Source organism: Apus apus, chromosome 14 (assembly GCF_020740795.1).
Source record: "Apus apus isolate bApuApu2 chromosome 14, bApuApu2.pri.cur, whole genome shotgun sequence".
NCBI classification, from domain to species: domain Eukaryota; kingdom Metazoa; phylum Chordata; class Aves; order Apodiformes; family Apodidae; genus Apus; species Apus apus.
Window position 1 is genome coordinate 8,163,232 of NC_067295.1, and position 18,259 is coordinate 8,181,490.

An 18,259-nucleotide genomic window follows, 5' to 3' on the forward strand; every position below is an offset into this window, starting at 1 on the left:
GAGAGAATATCACTTCACTGCTGATACCCATTTCTCCTTTATTTGTAATTACCAAAATACAAGTGTTTCAGAAACTGTTTATACTAATTCCAATTAAAAATTTAAACTTTTGTAAGCTACCAGATCTGACCCCTCTCTCTCCCATTCCTCATTCTTAATTACTTGCACTTTCTGCATTCTGAAAATCTGTAGGTCAATGGCAAAAGTGATTCCAATACCACACATCCTCAAGCCATATGATTGTCATTTTTTTTTTTCCTTTAGCTTTTTGTTTTCATATGTTCTCCTTGTGCTCTGGGTCATGACCACATGCCAGGTGTGATGTGCTATGGCTAGTACAGATGATGAAAATTTTCTCTCCTCAGTTTCCAGATCATGTTATACTCTTCCCCACTCTTTGTTCCTTAGAACCTTTCTCTGGATTTTCCCAGTTGCAGTCTTCGGCAGGTCCTGAACAAACTCCACCTGATAGGAAAAAAGGTTCACTTTTAGACAAACACATTCTGATTAGTCTCTCAGATGCAAGTAAAGACAGGTTTTTATTATGGCTGGAGTGAAAAATGGGAAACTGCACAGCTTGGGGATGGGACAGTGAAATTCCTTACTACACATCTTAGCTGACTGCACAGGCAGCACTTGCAGGGACAAGTATCACAATCCTGAAGAGATGAGCACTTCAGCTGTCAGGACAGGGAGTTACTAGTGGCTTTCCTGGTTGTATGGGATGGATTCCAACCCTTCTGATGCCAGAAGAATTGCCCCTTAGCTTTGGCTGAGAGTACCAACAGAGCTCAAGGGAGGAATGGTAAGAGCTGAACACCATGCCCAGCTGAGTTGCTGAGAAAACCCTGATGTTTCATGAAAGGAAGACTGGGCCATGACAAGGATAAGTTACCATTCCTCCGTTTGGGTCCTTTCTAGCACATCCTGTGAACTCAAGGCCAAAGCTGCAAGAGACCCTGTAATTTACTTTTTTTTTTTTTTTTTTTTTAACTATGGTTGGAGTGTTTGTCAGAATGCTGTAAAAATAAAGCCAAGGCAGGACAAAAAACTGTTAACTTTTTTTATAAAATTAGAAAACCTGTCTTTTTATGGCAAACTTACCTTCCTCGGATATTTGTAAGGTGCAGTCACCTTCTTGACATGTTGCTGAAGCTCCTGAGTTAATTTTTCTGGATCATGTGATACAAAAGCAGGAGCCAAAACAATGAAGGCTTTGACTACCTGTACCACAAAAGTTAAGGGACTCCATTAACTTCCAGATGTGGGAATAAAGGGTTATATTTGCTGCCAAAACTGAGTATTAAAATTCAGAATACAAAAGTTTGAGTTTTTTTCTGTAAGTTCCCTTTTCTTTGGCTGTTTCTTACAGAATGCAGTGTTACAAAGTACATAGGGTTTTTTTGCTATTTTTCCACTTTTTTTTTCTTAACTTAATATGCTACTAAATTTTCAAAAAGTTGTAGATCAGAAAAAAAAGAGGCCTGAAAATCTCACCCTGGGGCTCAAAGAACAAAGAAATATTGCAAAGTTGAAACATACCGAAAAAAGAAAAATTAAACCCTTTGGATATCATTGCCACCATTTTGTCAATTAGTGACAAAACGAGAAATAACCTGAGTTCTATTTTTTGAGACAAGAAGATGCCACAGTAAGTCTGAAGAGCCAAACTTTTTTCCATGTCAAACCCTGAACACATAGAAATAATTCTGAAATTCTAAGATCTGTCAAGGAAAAGTTTTAAAAGTTTTTTAACCCATTTTGATTTAAAAAATCTGCAACACATTTAATTCCAAGGAAGCCTAGCATATATAAGGTCATGCTTAGTGCATTTCTTTTTACCTCCCCTCGAGCTGGATCAGGACTGCTGACAACAGCTGATTCAGAGACTGCTGGGTGTTGTATTAATGCACTTTCAACTTCAAATGGACCAATGCGATACCTAGAAGGAAATGCAGATGTGACAGCCATTCAGGTGGTCTTTCCAGATATATTTTTAACAGGCAAACGAGCAAATCCAAAAGCAACTGACTTACCCAGCAGAATTAATTATATCGTCACCTCTTCCAACAAACCAGACATATCCTTCTTCATCCATAATCCCTCTGTCCCCAGTCATATAAAAATTTCCACACACAGAGGCAGCAGTTTTCTCTGGATCATTCTGACAAGGATCAAACATTTCAAAAAATATATCTGGAATTCAATGCATTTACTTTGCAGTGGTGCCAAAAAAGATCTAAACAATTTTTAAATTGTTCTCAAAATGAGTATTTAAATACTACTTTGTGTCTTGAGCTTCTAAGCAGACACAGACAAACTCAGACTTACAAAGTACTCAGAGAATAGACAGAATGGTCGTGTTGGTTGAATTCGGATAGCAATGTTGCCTTCTTCTCCTACAGGCACAATAGCCCCATGGTCATCTATGATCTGCAGAAAGGACATATCATTATTACTTTGAATAGCCCATTGCTGTACCTGTTATAGCCCAGTGCAGGACAAAGAAGGGACACAGACAGGATTCCCTTACTCCTGTACCCACAACTGCAGCTGAGCTCAGATGTGACATCTCAACATACCTGCACATCATAAGGGGGAACAGCTTTTCCCACAGAGCCAGGTCTAGTTTTCACTCCTTTCATATTGGCACATATTGTCACCTGCATAACAGATTTATTATTTTTAAATTTGTGCAACATCAGGTTTGCATTAGGCATTACACCTCTTCATGACTGTTGCAACAAGGGCTGAGTCAGGACTAAAGCCCTGTGGTCCTCAAGCACATCAGAGAGGGGCTGAGAGGCCTTTCAGGTCAGCCCTGTGGGATGAGGTTGCTTGTGCTCAGTCTGAGCCAGAGAGTTCTGCAAACAGTTGAATTTGTAAGATGGGAAATGTGAAATTGTTACAGATCTTGTTTCAATAATGGAACAATTAATTTGGGACCATATCAAGAGTAAGAGGAGAGAATGCCTGAAACCTGACTCTTAATAGGTTCATTAACTTTCACTTACAGAGAAGTTTGGGATGTGAACTGATTAAATATTTTTCATTAAAAACTTAGGCTAAATTGATAACCAGAACAGATTTTTTTTTTAAGTTTGCCTTCTAAGTAAAGATAATCAAGTGATCTACTACAAGTTATTTGATCTGAGGTAATCTCTGGCATGAATTTGTAGGGGTCTGAACTCTGTAGTCATAGTATTTCCTATAAAAATTAAATTTCATTGATTTATCAAGCATATTGTGTCTCTGGTATTGCTACCTTTGAAAGGGTATACTTGAAGAATTAATGCTAACGTACTGTTTCAGTCTGGCCATAAGCTTCATAGATATCCAGTCCTGTCTGGATTTTCCACTTTGCCATCACTTCAGGATTGAGTGGTTCCCCTCCGGATAGACAGTGTTTCACACTCATGAACTTGTAGCTTGAGAGGAATGGCAAATGAAATAGTTTTCTTAGTGAACGGTCTCAACTAAGCAGCCTCCCTCCAACTTTCAAAGCAAGCACACCTAAAAATTCATAAGCTACTTTGAAAATTATAGTAATAATTGTGTTACGCAGTCTTGGATTGTGTCTCCTAGATTGCTCATGTGACCACTGAGGATAATGTGGTTTCTCTCTGTCTCACTGGAAGTAGGTTTTTCTTCTGGAGAAAGAGTGAGCAAAGGTGTTTGGTATTTTCTTGGAAGAGCTGACAAGAAAGGAGAAATCTGAACACACACACACACAAGAGATGTTTGTGGAAAGCTGTTATATGCCAACATCCAACATAAAATAACACACTGAGAATTTTCTAGAGCAAAAGGAAGGCTAAATAGGAACAGAGAGCCTGAGCACTGCTAAACTGGGCTTGGCTTTTGTCAGGATGAAAGACTGATGTGAGAAGAGTAAGTACCTTACTGAAGGTGTGAAAACTCCTTGCAAAGCACACTAACTGCTTCTCATTAGTTGAGTATTTTACAGAGTAACACACTAGTGGGAACAGCTGCCAGATAACTCTCATCATGTGAAAGTCCTCTAACTGTTCTCTACATTCTCAGTACAATTCCACTGTACTCCAGAAACTTCCTGATCCAGTGCTGCCTGAAACCTTGACTTAAACTTAACTGTGAACCCTAAATTCAGAGGAAGTGACAACTTAAAAAACCAAACCCCTCACTTGTTTCCCCTGTGCTGTTGTTTCAAAGACCCATTCCTGAAGCTGGAATGGCCTAAGGCGTGACGAGTTATCCTCTATTTCAGAACAGAGCTTTCTTTTCCGAGAGCAGATTTTGCTAACTACATTTGCTTTATTTGGGAAAAAAAAAAAAAAAAGTGCAACATTGAACTAAACAGCCAGAGCCGCCACAGCACTATATCCCAGCCACTCTAGCCCTGCAACAGACAGACGTGCAGTACCTGCTCAGATCATGTTGGACCAGCATGCGGTAGGCGGTGGGAGCCGTGCAAAAGACAGTGATGGGATATCTTGAGAGAGTCTAGAGAAACAGAAAGTTACTTGGTTGAACAGAAATTGTAATGGTGGGTCTGAAATGTGCAGGCAATTAGCACAACTCCTATGCTCAAATGTCTGGCAAAATGAAAACCATAAAAATGCAAGATACATTAAACCCGCAGAAGGACTATGGATTAGTGACTACGACTCCTGGCTGTGCAGTGGCTGTACCAGTCAGTCCTGCTGCTGCAGCAAACACTGTGCTTTCTGCCCAACCAAAATCACTCATGGAAATGAATGACCACTGAGAGTAGTAATTCCAACTAAGACTGCTTTCTGCTTACCAAGATGAATATGTCCCAGGCTTAAGACCAAGTGACAATTGTGAACTAGATGAAAGCTTTTCCAATTTTATTCTTGGGAAAGTCTGGGTCTCCTCCACACACAACAGGCCAATGTTAAGGAGAACAGGCCAGTTGACTGGTTTTGTGAAATGGCAGAGAGGAGGAACAGGCATTCTGGCAACTCACTGAAAATTCAGGGTAACAGGGCCCTGATTCAGGTCTATGCCACACTCTGATTACCTGCCCATGCTCACCCTGAGCATAAAGTAGCTGGAAGGCCAGACTTAAAGTGAACTTTCTAAAGTGAGCTTTAGGCTAAGTATGGGAGAAGACAGGAATGATCCCGAGTTCTTTTTTGACCTGCATCATTCACCACATCCTCTACACTGCAGTCATGTCACATGGTCTGACCAGGAGGTAAAACATTTGTTCCTCTAGCTTTCTGGGCACCTAAGAGAGAGATGATTGCTTGGGATGTGGGAAGTACTATGCCTGCTGCTAGAGAGCAGTGGGTACCCACGCACTGGAGACCACCTTGCTTGCTTCATTTATGCAAAAAGAAAATACAACTCACAGTATAAAAAATTACACTTACCTCTGCAACAACTTCTGGTTTAAACTGTGGCATGTTGTGTACAAAGACACATGATCCAGAGATCCATGGTGCAAAAACACTGCTCCAAGCTGATTTTACCCAGCCAGTATCAGAGGTATTCCACATAATATCTGAAGGAGTCAAATTCATCCAGTACCTGATTATAAAGCAGAGATGAAAAAAATGCTTCATAGAGTGTGAGAGACTCAGTCACAGATTACAGCATAATTAAAGGGCAGGAGGCTTCAATTAGAAGATGCAGTGTCAGCAAGTGTGGCACTTTAGAAAGTTTGTAAGAATTGAAGAGAATCATAAACATTCTGCTATTTCCCTTTAACATTTCAAGCATCTACTTTCCTCCTGAACAGTGCAAAACATCTTCAGCTTGAGCTGCAGAATCTGAATCTAGATCAAAGACTGAACAGATCATTTGGAGTAGGCATTCCTATTCCATTCCACATTGTGGATTAGATAAATCAGCTAAATCACATCTTATTTCCCTAGGAAACTAAACAAATTACTTCTATGGACTCTATACCATCAACTATCAAGTCAGAACACATTAGGAAATGTATCCTTTGATTTCAGTGGAATTTCTCACTCCCAGGGAAGCATAAATAAAAGATATTAAATGCAAGCAGATGAGTAACAAGTCACAGACTCAAACTGAACTGTAACTTTTATGGTATGATGCTACAGTCCAAAGTTGCTTTGGTTCTCAAGAAGGTTTACGTAATACTGAAGCACTCTGATTTTGCTATAAGGAGGCTGTCCTGACTGCTATCCTGCAGTCAGCCTTGTGTGAGACAGAAGTGTTTGATGATCAAAACTGAGTCTTCAAAAAGCTTTTAATAATGAGAGTTTCACTGTGAGAGAGGAAAGGTCAGAAAGAAGCAAGTTCCTACACTAATGAAATGTCTACATTTACTGGAGTTTTTATGGTCACATTTTCAATTTAATTGTGATCATGTCACTTGATCAGGACACTGGAAACAACTGCAAGGTATACCTGGCAGTGGTTGCAAATCCAATGCCATAACTGCTGTGGGACTGCACCACCATTTTTGGAGAGCCTGTACTTCCACTAGTAAAATAGATCAGCATTGGGTCTTGACTCCTTGTCTTGACAGATTTATGGTCAGCAGATGTCACCCTTCAGAAGAAACAGCATATGATGGTTACTACATGTAGTTTCTCACAGGCAAAGCAGTATTTCTTAAGGTGTCATAAACAGGAAAATGGACCAAAACTGAATGATCTCACTAAGTAGTTGCATCAGATACCACAGATAAGAGTCAGAGAGCACATTTTGCTAGTTACAAGTGTGCTCTGTATGCCATCATTTTCAAGAAGTAAGCAACTACAGCATATTGCAGTGACTTTGCCTACAGCTATTTTGCAAAGGTACTCAACATGCTTGTTGAACAGCAGGTAGATGCAAACACAACTTCGGCCTTCAACATATACCTTCTCCTAATATGAAGTCAACAGGGGCCATATTCAAGCTATTATGCCAGGTAAGGTGGTCTTAGACATATTTTATAATTAATTATACCACTTATGTTCAAGAGACCAATGATCAATTTAGATTGACTGGGCTACCAAGACAGTAAAGGGAAGAAATAACTGGTGCCACCTTAGCTGAGCATCAAGAGCTGGCAATGGCTGTTTTCGCATGGAATTCAAGAGGCACTGGGCTAGGCTCTAGAAGACAAGGACAAAACAACTGCAAGATTAGTACCCTGTGTCTTGTGATCACAGTAGGAGCAGAGAGCTTTTAAAAGCTGGCAGGCTGATTAGTCAGGAGAAGCTGAAAGACCTGAATACAGCTCCCCAAAAGTGTGTTGTACTTAATGCTGTAATTACAGTGAGCTGGTAGATGGATGCAAAAATATATAAAAAAATATATATAAATATAAATACTTGTATTTTGGAAATTAATCCCAAAACTCAGGAATGTCACCTGACTGATACAGCTTCCTTCACCTCACAAGAATGATGATAAAACAGGTGTATACTCACACTAGGAGTTCTTTAAGGTTCAGCCACCCTTCTCTGCTCCCTTTGGCTACAATTAGTTTGCTTTTCAGAAACTGGCAATCAGGTATAACAGATTCCACTGCAGGTGCCAGTGTATCATTGGCAATGATGCACTTGGCCTTCGAAGCCTGGAGTCGGTATAAGATGTCTTTGGCTGTTAATTGGGATGTTCCTGGAATAAGGACAATTCCTGGAAAAGAGAAACAAGCAATTTAGAAAATGGACAGCACTTGGATTATATTTACATCTGGAATAAATTCATAATTCATATCAATAAGGAATTAATACCTCTGATATGAGACAAATAGATGGAGGTTGGGTAGCTGACATGCATTGCTCAGTCAACATGTATCTTAAATTTGGATTACTTTTGCAATGTGAACCAATATGAATTTGGATACGGAGTACAATGGGCCTGAAATCACACTGCTTTGGGAGGGGGAGAGAATATCAGTTTAGTGCATTTCTATTCCTCCTTTTCCCAAGGACTGCAATAGACTTGACCTACAGATGGATTTCAGTTTTCTTGCACCTTCAGAGGTATCTACCAAATTTTACAATTGGAAAACTGATGCGCTGAGATACTGAACGATATTCCTATGTCATCATCCAGAAAATCTTGGATATAACGTAATTAGATTCCCTGAGTCTTAGGCCCATTTACAACCTGCAAGAGTTACAGAGCCTCATGTGGGACAAAACCACTTGATCATGTCCTTCTTGATGCCAAATTGTTCCATCATGGATCTTTAGCAGTCTGAAAATGCAATGGGTCAATTTTTTCCTAAGAATCTGCAAAACTGTAACAGCAGAGCAAAAAAAAAATTGTTCTAATTATTAACCAGACTGTCATATAACTTAATGCATTTCAACTGTCCACAATGGACCATATGACCATATCTGGTCAAATATGGCCTTAAGATTGTAACCATTCAGCCCTCGCTGGCTTCGACTGAGGATGTCATTTAGCTGGACGATGTCTCTTCAGCACCTAGTACAAGGTCACTTTTGTCCCTGTGTGGGTGCTGCCAATTCTCCTTCTGTGCAAAAGCTGAATTGTACAGGGCACAGCAGCATATTCCTGATTACTTTTTTTTTTTTCAAATTAATTTAGCATGTTTTTCATCTTTTCTATTTATTTTCTCTCTGCATCCAAGGTTACTCACCTGCTCGTATACAGGCTATCATCAGTAGCCACCACTCGGGAACACGAGGAAGAACAGCTATAACTCTGTCTCCCCTCTGCAAACCACATGCCTCTGAAAGTATATTAGCTGCTTTCCTAGACAGAAATCCCAGCTCTTCAAAGCTCCACTTCACTTCCTCTCCCTCATCATTTACCCACCAAAAAGCTGGATTTGCTGGTCGTCTTCCATCCTATAACACAACAGAGGACATTAAAATAAGGATCCTTAAAAGGTTTGATTTCAATCTGTAAGAACCCCAGACTCAGCAACTTATCCCTGGAAACTAGTCTCTTAAAGTGATAACTTCATTTTTGACAAAGAAAATAAAATAGTGCATTCTACTCTGCAGCCAATATTTGCAGTATTCATCAGCAAAACTGATCTGTAACATCTGAGATTTGTTCCAATGTCTATGAAGTAAAAGAAAAACACTACCTTTTCCAGTTGTGACCACTCATCTAAAACATCACTTGCAAAGTTGAAATATTCTGGCAGTTCCTTTTTACATTGGTTTATAGAGTCATAGTGCAAAGTAATCTGAGATGTAAGAAGCTTATTGCATCCATGGAATGATCTGCAAGGAGTCTTGAGAATCCGCAAACACTGAGGAATCCAAGATTTAATGAATGTTCTCATGATAAATGATGTTTTATCAGACAGTGGGGAAAAAATCAGGTGCACAACTACAGGAATCAGTCATCTGAAATGAAAGAAAATACATGTAAAACCAGCCAGGTATTGCATGCTATGGAGTTTGTGATGTTGGATAAATTAATGCAAACCAGCTTGAATAAAGAGGTTGTTTGTGCACAACCCCGTTTTCCCCCATTATTTTACGTGATTCTTAAAGTAAGTGCTCCTCCTTCCCTGGCAAAGAGATTGTACACTGTTTTTTCATAGTAATATTTATCCTCTACTTTGTCGCCTGATGAATGAATCTCCTATCTCCTCTCTAAACTTTCACTTGTCAGTCCTTTTCTAAATATCTCTCTTTATTCCTGTAAATTTTAAATTTTGCTCTGCCTGCTTACAGAAATAAAATGCCACTACCTAGAAAGAGTTTGGAGTACATTTTGTATATCCCCTTGATTTAAAAGGTCTCTGTAATTATGCTGTGTCTTAAATATACACTAGATGGCGATTCACACTGAATTTATGCACCAATAAAACTGATTATCATCTCAGTTCTTCCCTTGTGAGATCTATTTTCACTGGGGGCATTGAATAAACACAATGAAAATCAAAGGCAAAATCTTCTGGTTTAACCCACAAAGTAGCATCTTACTTGAGCTACAACTTGGCACTTAAGCAGAGATGGGAGCCTCACAGACAGAACACTGAAGAAATACAGATGTTAAAATTGCCTATGCAGTGTAATGAGTTTTTCCCTGACTACAGCATGCTCTGAATCAGATCCATAATAAGTAGCTCTGTAAGTGCAACAGACAAACAAATACTAAGCAGAAGAGCAGCCATCAAATACTTTCCCAGGTTCCTCACCTACTGTTTTGCCTGTAGCTCTGCACTGGGTATTGGTGACAAGAGTAAGCTGCCTAACTAGAGAAGCACACTGTGAATCTACTGCTGCTTCCACAGGCAAGTGTTTCCTCCTGTGCTCTCTCACCCTCCTCCCAGGGTTCTGATTATTTACAGAAAGAGTAAACTCACCTTCTACACACATTTTTTTTTTTTTTTCCTAAACACTGCTAAAGATGGGGAAGTAATGAACTACATTAATCTTCCCATGGAATGATGCAGTTGTCTCCACTGGTGCTAGACTCTGTTATCAGCCTTATCAGCCTCTTAGTTTGGCCAATTCAACCACAACCATTTAGGCAACAAACCCTGCTGCCTCATGCTCCTTTGCTTCTTTCTTTCTCAGTAACTGGATAAAAGACAGGGGAAGATGAAGACACATGTGTTTTTCTTTCTGCTATTACTGTTTCTCACAGGCTTTCTGGCAGCAGACAGTATAAGCCCAAGTGAAACAAAGCCAAAGAAAGCCAAACTTCCCAAAACAAAAAAGGAGAACAACGTACTCTTGCTGAAAAAGAGCAACTTTGACAGAGCACTGAAGGAAACTAAGTACCTGCTGGTGGAGTTCTGTGAGTATCAATTTCCACTGTCTCTTACCGTGATGGCTCTGCAGAGCATGACTGATGCTGGGGCACTCAGGTATACTCCTTTTACTGTTGCTTTGTCTTTCAGTAGTCCTTAGTAGTTTGGGTTTTCTCTCCATGTATCTAGTTCTGACCATGACTACTGTAATTAATTCCTTTTTGGTGTGGTTAAATACCAGTCTGCTACTTCAGATACTGATAGTCAGCTAGGTCCTCACATACACAGAGTTCAGTTGGCATTCTATGCTTCCACTGCCTAATTTTGCAAAAGTGTGTTTCACACCAGTGATGGGTGAAACTCTAGATATGAAAAAAAAAGAATCAGAGAGGGATTTTCTCTATCTTACATTTCCATCAGTGCTTTTTATGAGGTTTTGCCAGATGGCATCTCTCCTCTGTGAGAACCTGGGCTTCAGGGAATGAGTTTTTACAACATTTTGGTGCCTGTAATTTTATTATAAAGAACTACACTGAAATCAGCACTTGGTTAGGCAGAGGCTGGTTGTTGGTTTTTCTATTATGTTCATGTTGATTCCTCATGGAGTGAAAAACACTGGGACCTTTTAAGTAACTAACTTTGTTAGAAGGTCTGGCCAACTGACCCTTAGAGAAAATAAATCACAAAAGCAAAAGCCAAATGGTATACTCTCATGATGTTACCCATCTAGAAGTTCAGATGCTGAACAATTTCCCACTATATAAACGTGGAGCTGTACTTCCTAGCAGCTTGCTGGCAGCAGAAACTTTTCAATCTGCATGACAGCAAAAGCTTAGTGTCTATTGCTTGGGCTTGACCTTGCTCCACACTGTGCCATACTCATTGAGCTCAGTACACACTTCCACTTAGCCTTGAATTATACCAACATCTTGCTAACTAGCTCTCCTTTAGAGGTGAGCATTAGAGACAGGAACAAGCAAAAAAACCCAATCTATTCTGTATTTGGAAAGGATATTTAAAATTAAGGCAATATCCTGACTTTGCAGAAATGCATGCAACTTTTTCTTTTGCCTCACTACCAAATCTGATAATAGGTAGTAGGAGCGTAGGCCACTCTACAATGAAAACATTTCCATTTTTCCAACAACAAAAACTAAAATACACTAACAGATTGATGAAACTAAAATATGTTTGGATCATATCAAGCATTTCATTAATCCTGAAACAATGTCAGGAAACTTTAAATATTTTTAAATTTTTCAGAACACTCACTTTAGAAATGTCTTGAAAACTTAATGTTTAAGACTTAAACACTTCTTGAAGTGCTGAAATAGAGAGTATAAAGCTATTTGCCAAATTCAATCTACAGTTCTGAACTGCTCTGATCTCCCTGAAGATGCATTACTTTGGGGAAAAACTAGTTTGTCAGAAAAATTATCTGATCTCCCAGTAGCCCCACAACTGGCATTCTTTGGAAGGGAAGGACAAACACACTCTTCCATTATATGCCACATCTTCCACAAGTCAGAGATGAAACACTGCTCCCCAACCACATCTTCTCCAGTGATCCTCCCTGCCTTCTGGTTGGGATTCAAGGTTACCATGTCTACCTGAAGAGCTTACTGAAAAATCATGGACTGCATTTTCCCCCACAAACCATAAAAACATCTACAGTCCCTGCAGAGAATTATGAAACCACTCATGAGAGTGACAAGCTCTACAGCTCAGATACATTAACTGGAAATCACTGGCCTCAGTCTCAATAGCTCCCTTTGGAGACATTCCTCTGGGGCACTGAAAAGCTACCCTGCAGCAAGGCACTACTCTAGGATGTAGGAAACCTGAGTCCACAATGCTAAACCAGCTGGTTCATTTGCCATAATAATTTGTGTTGTCACAGGACAAAGAGGCTAAAGATGGGACATACACATGCACCTGCAAAAAAAGGCTATAAAGCCCTAATATTGTATGTCCTACTCCTTAAAACAGGCTGTTTAAATAAACAGTCTGTGTTAACATGGAACTATTAAGGGAACTTAGATAATAAGAGACAAAGCAATATTCCCCAGATCACACAGGAAATCTGTGGAGCAGCCAGGAATTAGCTTCAGAAATCCAGAACGAACACAAGACCTGAAACCTTTATTTTCTTGACCCATTCTCAACCACAGAGAACACAGTCAGAGAACAGAAAGGAATCCCATACTTCCCAGAAAGTGGGATTTATTCTGTTGCTGTACCAACATGGGGAAGCTCTAGGATCTGCCTTATGATTACCAATTATGTAAAAAACCCAAAGCTTTCCTTGTTAGTACCATTATCTACTTACCAATCCCACAATACTTACCAGGAGAGGCCTGCTTTGATATCTTCTGGCCAGCAACTCCCAAGTCTTCCTAATGCCCTTCAATTCCACCTTGCTGTGTCCCAGGTCTGCCTTCTTTTAGGAAGGGTTTACTATAAAAAACAGCCTGGCTTTCTGCCACACACTATCAGGCTACTCTGTGAGCTGAGCAAAGTACAAGGGCAAGTACCCAGAATGGAAACAGAGTAACGACCCAGGGCACTCTTCTGCCCTCATTCCAGCTGAGTTTTGCAACAAGAAAGTACCTGAAGGGGCAGAATGACATGCAAGACTGAGGTTCCAGCTTCTCTTTGGTTTTTGGGAGAGGCACTGGAACAACGTGTGAATGCACTGCTGAGCAGCACACAACAACGTGCCTGCTCTCCTGTGGACGCCACCCCTGCTGCCTGCCCAGCTGAATTACAAGTGCTCTGTGGGCCCTGGGAGCACCTGATCTCAAAGCTCTCCTGAAAGGGCTCTTCTTCTGCAGCCTGTGGCATCTCCCCATCCACGTTAAACTGAGCTCAGTATTACTCAAATGCCTAAAAGCACAGAGAATATAGAGCACTTGACACCAGCAGAAGGTAGATCTTATACCAGTGCTGCCTACATGGAAGAGTTTTCCTATTTACATTAGGTGAGTGTAAGTCCCTGTGTTAACTTTCATTGCAGAATATTGTTGCTTTGGAAAAAAAAAAAACAAAACAACCCACCACACCAAAAATTCCCAAGCACCCTAACAAAAACCCTCACTACAGGGAGGGCTAACTCTGTGCACTTACAAAAACAAACATGACCAGCATTGCTGCACACCACTGCAAACTGTGACCAGCTGAAGTAATGTATTAGCTCACTCAAGTTTTCCTAAGGACAGCAACTGTCTCAACATGGTAAAACACAACTCCTACTCAAATTTTCTTCAAAAGCCTTTCATAAACCTTCTCGAATTTGTCATCACAATGGTTTTCACAGAAATTTGTAACTGTCTCATATTTCTCTGTGCAACAACAGTCCTCAGAACCCTCAAACAGTGGTGGCAATCTGTTAAGATGCTCCTTTGGAGGTTCCCATCTGTTTTGAAAATGACACTTAACAAAACACCAATGACACAGGGTGGAAGAGAATTCAGTGATACTTCCAAAAGACAGGTAAAAAAACCACCAACAAGGAAAAAAAAATAAATCTCAACAAAACTTTAAATTTTCCTTCTTTTTATTTAAGACATTCTCCCATTGTCAATACAGTGCCATTCCCAAGCTGACAGCCTTTGAAGGGCCTCTGACTTCTGGCAGCTGTGGTACAGCACACTGGTTTACACAGGCATCCCATCACCCACACGTGTCTTCCCTGGTGATGCTGCCACCAACTCTGTTACCTCTCATCTATGTCTGCCCTTCTGCTCTGCTGGTTCTCAGCTCTCCTCAGGTATGGAACCTGTGGTGCTGCATTAGCCTCAGCAGCTACTTCCTCACCCCAATGCCTCAAATGATCAGTGTGAATAAAAATCTAAAAGAGAAGAAGCAAAACAAAACTCCAGAAAAGACTCCAAACAAAAGCAGTGATGATTTTCTGCAACACTCAAGTGCCTTGAAAAATAAAGCACCTGGGAGGGAAACCGAGAATAAGCGGAATGAAAAGGAATTGATGGAAAGCTGAAGAGGAGTCTAATCACTTAGGAAAGCAGGGGAAAGGTGCACGATGGAGGTTTCCACAGGCTTTCTGGGTAGTCAAGGAAACGGTTTTTATCTGTCTGATGAAGAAGGCTGTTCACTCGCTGAACTTTCTCACAGTTATCAGGGTAATGGTATTCAGATTTCTCCAGATCTCTCAGTGCAGTGATTACTCTTTATGTGATGGAGTTCGCACTATTCTCAGCTCCAGCCAGTAACCAACAACTCTACCAACTCTCATGATCTAACCATGCTAGTTACACTACTAGTTAAGTGCAACTCTGCTTGTTCAGGTCATTCAGCAATAAGAGAGCATTCTTAACATACCTGTTTGGAATTGAAATATTTCATAGAAAAATGGATCCTAACCCCCCCCCCCCCCATAACATCTACATCATTCTAAGCAAAGATATTTCATCAAGGCTCAATGCACAATGTCCCTAGAAGCAGCAACATTTTCATAGGGCAGACATGCTTTCTTATATGGACAGGCTGGAGCTTCTAATAGACACCATGGTTTTCTGCAGACACATCTGAAGTGTACTGAGATACAATTGGAGATACCACTGCAATTTTTTATGTCCTGCGTTTGTAACACATTACAAACTTGCTGGGAAAAAGGCTCATAAGACCCTTTTTATAATTAAGGAAAAGGACGTTAGAGTCCTCTCTAAAAATCAAAATAAATTTATTTGATGAAACTAATTTTACAGGCAATTAGAACAGATTGCTTTGGACTGATGTCTTAAGGCTCATTTATGTATATAGAGAAGTACCTTCTATTCATGATGATGGTATCTGAGTGCCCCCCTAATAAACACCAAGTCTGGTTATACTGACAAGGACCCCCTTTGTCGCGTCAGCAGGTGGAGCAGCTGTTTCAGTGCCAGAGTTTCTGTGAGCCTACGCCAAGAAGGGTTTACATGTGGAAGAACCTGGAAGGGCCTATCAGGTCATTACTTTGAGAAAACAACATTATTTAATGCTACACCTTGCTGTGGCATTTAGGTGGAAGAAAAATATTGATGGCTGAGAAAGGATAAGGATGAATAACACAAGGAATTTAACTCAGCACTGAGCTAGATTAGTGGTTTTCTTTTTAATTTGTTAGAGCTCATTCAGAAGTCTTCATTCATTTTTTGTTTATAATTATGTTGGGCAATGTCTTCACCAGGTAGGCTGTAGAGAAGTGCATTTGTAATTTTGTCAGATTTATGCTTTGGCACTTGTGTGTGTGTGCCTGTGTAAGTATAGATCTGAACGTGTGTATATACACATACACAAATGTATGAAATCAAGGTGAACAGGATGTTTTTCATGTGTTCCTATTTGAAAAGTACATTTACAAAATGAAAGATTCGTTGTGCAGAATCTAAAGAAAAACGTTTTGCTCTGATAAAATAAATCTAGAAAGATAGCATATCTCAATTTTATCAACAGAAAGTTAAATGGATTTTCTTTTCAACCCAAGCTGCAATACTGTAAAGGCTCCAGGCCTTCAGCTCTTAAATACAGAGCAAATGTGGGACTACTTTCTTTCTCTTGTCCTTTTTTCATGTTAATATAACTTCAGGGCCCAGATTAGGATGATCCTTCCCCCTCCTCCAAACACACAACACTTGAACTAGAGAAGGGCTGGCAACACAGCATGGCATGTAGAATATGCTGCTAGTCCCTAAAAGACCATTTTCTGTTGCTCTCCTTCCTTGCCCCAAATCTTATCTGGAAAAGTGGCTTTTGCATTACAAAGGTTTGCCTCAGTGAAGTGCTTAAAGAAAAGGCATCTTATCAAAGAGTCCTAATGTGAATAACAGCTAACTCTACCCTTGACCTCCCTTTAACTCTTACCCAGCATAGCCAGTCAGTCAGTCAAATTACTTTTAAATTCCACAAAATTTCTTCCCAGCAGAGAACCATTGCAATCCTACCAGTGACACTGTGACTGGTCCGAGGACATGTGGAGTGGTTAACAATCAGCATCAACACAAAGTAAAAAGTAAAGATATTTTGTCAGTTATTTCTGAGTCATAAAAGATCTTATTCAACCTTTCCAGCTACTACAAGACACAACCTCCATTAGAAAGCTTCATGCTCAGCCACTGTAACCCCTTCTCTTTTGGCTGATCCTTTCCAGATGTTTCCTTATCTCAGTCACCTCAGAATTTGTCTGAAGAGTTTGCTGAGGCTGCACGACAGCTTAAAAAAGAAGCACCAAGAATCCAATTTGGCAAAATCGATGTCACACACCAACATGATTTGAGAAAAGAATTTAATATTCGTGAGTTTCCTACTGTGAAATTTTTTGTGGATGGCAGCAGGGAAGATCCCATAGACTGCAAAGGTAAACTGTCTTATGCACTAAGATAATGATAAAGATATATATGCTCAGATAAAGAATATGCAAGGTAGCAAAATGGTTTTGCCATTAGGGTTTAAAACATATTATTATGTCTTTACCAATACAAGAACTTGGATTTGAATTCACCTTCCAGGTGTGTAACTGAAATGTATGTTTAGTTCACACAGCCAAATTCACTGCTGGTGTTAATTCCAGCAAGTACAGAGAATCACCCCAGCAAGACTACTTACTCCCATTTACTAGAACAAGCATAAATAAATGAGCTACACCAGGTCCCAAACCTGCTTCACTTGCACTTCTAGTTCACTGCAATTCCCATGGTTAGCATGCCTACAGAAGGAATGATACTCTGTGCATCCAACAATAAATTGTCAATTCACTAAGTTGACACTAAGTATACAGATATATTTCCTGAACCAAGGAAAAGAAATTTGCAAATCAGCCATCAGAGGGAGCTCATATGTGGCTCAGAAAAAACATGGAATAATTTGCAATCTTTGATGGAAAGTTATTAAGCAAAGACAACAATATTGGAATGGGATTGACTAGAGCAATCCTGAGAAATCCAGGCCTTGTTAGAATTTTTCTCTCACTGAACATATATGCATAAAGATATTTAATTTTTTCTTTTGTCTAAAATGATGAAATTTTAGAGTTGACAAAAATTGCATTACTTGGCCAAGTGTCTGTTAGTGTACACTAAGCAGATACAGCTGAGTCACAAGTTTAGTACAACCACCAACAAAAAAAAAGTACCTAAAAGTTTGCCTCCGGTGCCTGTACATGACTGAGTGCTCTGACTTCTTTAACTGCTGAGCTGCTGCTGCTGCAAGCTGGTCTTCAGTAATTTTAGTAACTTGCTTTTCCTTGTTATTGAGTTTTCTCACTGAGTTCCCATCATCTAGACTTGTGCAAACAGCAGCTACTGCACAAATGCCACTGGAAGTGTGATTTTCCATACTAAACTTTTATTAGAGGTGCTCATACATGAGAGTGAAAGCACCTACCTTCAGTCTCTGGCTCAATCTGTAGCATTGACAAGAAAACCTCTTTTAAACTGCTAAACCTATTTGACAGCTACACTAATGAGAACTGGTGAATACAAGTATCATAACACAGCACACACATGGTCACCCTTCAGCAGAGAGCTGCTACGTAAGAGAGACCAGCAAATCTCCAGAAGTTAGGAAACTGGCTTCTGCTCTGTGATTTGTATAATATAG

General features: G+C 39.9%; 2 protein-coding genes across 3 annotated transcripts in view; one reads left to right on the top strand and one right to left on the bottom strand.

Annotated features, from left to right (window-relative positions):
* Positions 1 to 18: 18 nt before the first annotated feature.
* LOC127390750 (acyl-coenzyme A synthetase ACSM3, mitochondrial-like) lies at positions 19 to 13,120 on the bottom strand. Of its 2 annotated transcripts, none has more exons than XM_051632681.1 (14): positions 13,011 to 13,120; positions 9,041 to 9,305; positions 8,585 to 8,795; positions 7,401 to 7,608; positions 6,388 to 6,531; positions 5,379 to 5,535; positions 4,403 to 4,482; positions 3,305 to 3,428; positions 2,583 to 2,663; positions 2,332 to 2,433; positions 2,037 to 2,164; positions 1,843 to 1,942; positions 1,105 to 1,224; positions 19 to 465 (listed from the first exon to the last, which is right to left on the bottom strand). In XM_051632681.1, exons 2-14 carry the CDS (start codon positions 9,239 to 9,241, stop codon positions 379 to 381), a joined length of 1,743 nt encoding a protein of 580 aa, XP_051488641.1. In that variant the 5' UTR covers positions 9,242 to 9,305; positions 13,011 to 13,120; the 3' UTR covers positions 19 to 378. The 2 variants fall into 2 exon arrangements, with proteins under 2 accessions (XP_051488641.1, XP_051488640.1); XM_051632680.1 differs by having other exon boundaries at positions 12,993 to 13,116.
* The window catches only part of PDILT (protein disulfide isomerase like, testis expressed), a 21,832-nt gene continuing 13,890 nt past the window's right edge, over positions 10,318 to 18,259 (top strand). The window contains exons 1-3 of the mRNA XM_051632463.1: positions 10,318 to 10,325; positions 10,502 to 10,710; positions 16,812 to 17,018. Coding sequence (XP_051488423.1) covers positions 10,318 to 10,325; positions 10,502 to 10,710; positions 16,812 to 17,018 — 424 coding nt within the window. The remainder of the gene's footprint in view (positions 10,326 to 10,501; positions 10,711 to 16,811; positions 17,019 to 18,259) is intronic.

Coding starts and splice junctions, on each gene's coding strand:
- LOC127390750 (XM_051632681.1), bottom strand. CDS start 9,241: ATGAGAACATTCATTAAATCTTGGATTCCTCAGTGTTTGCGGATTCTC. Junction 2,664..3,304: donor CTTATGGCCAGACTGAAACA/GTACGTTAGCAT, acceptor TCTGTTATGCAG/GTGACAATATGTGCCAATAT. Junction 2,165..2,331: donor GTCTATTCTCTGAGTACTTT/GTAAGTCTGAGT, acceptor GATCCTTGTCAG/AATGATCCAGAGAAAACTGC.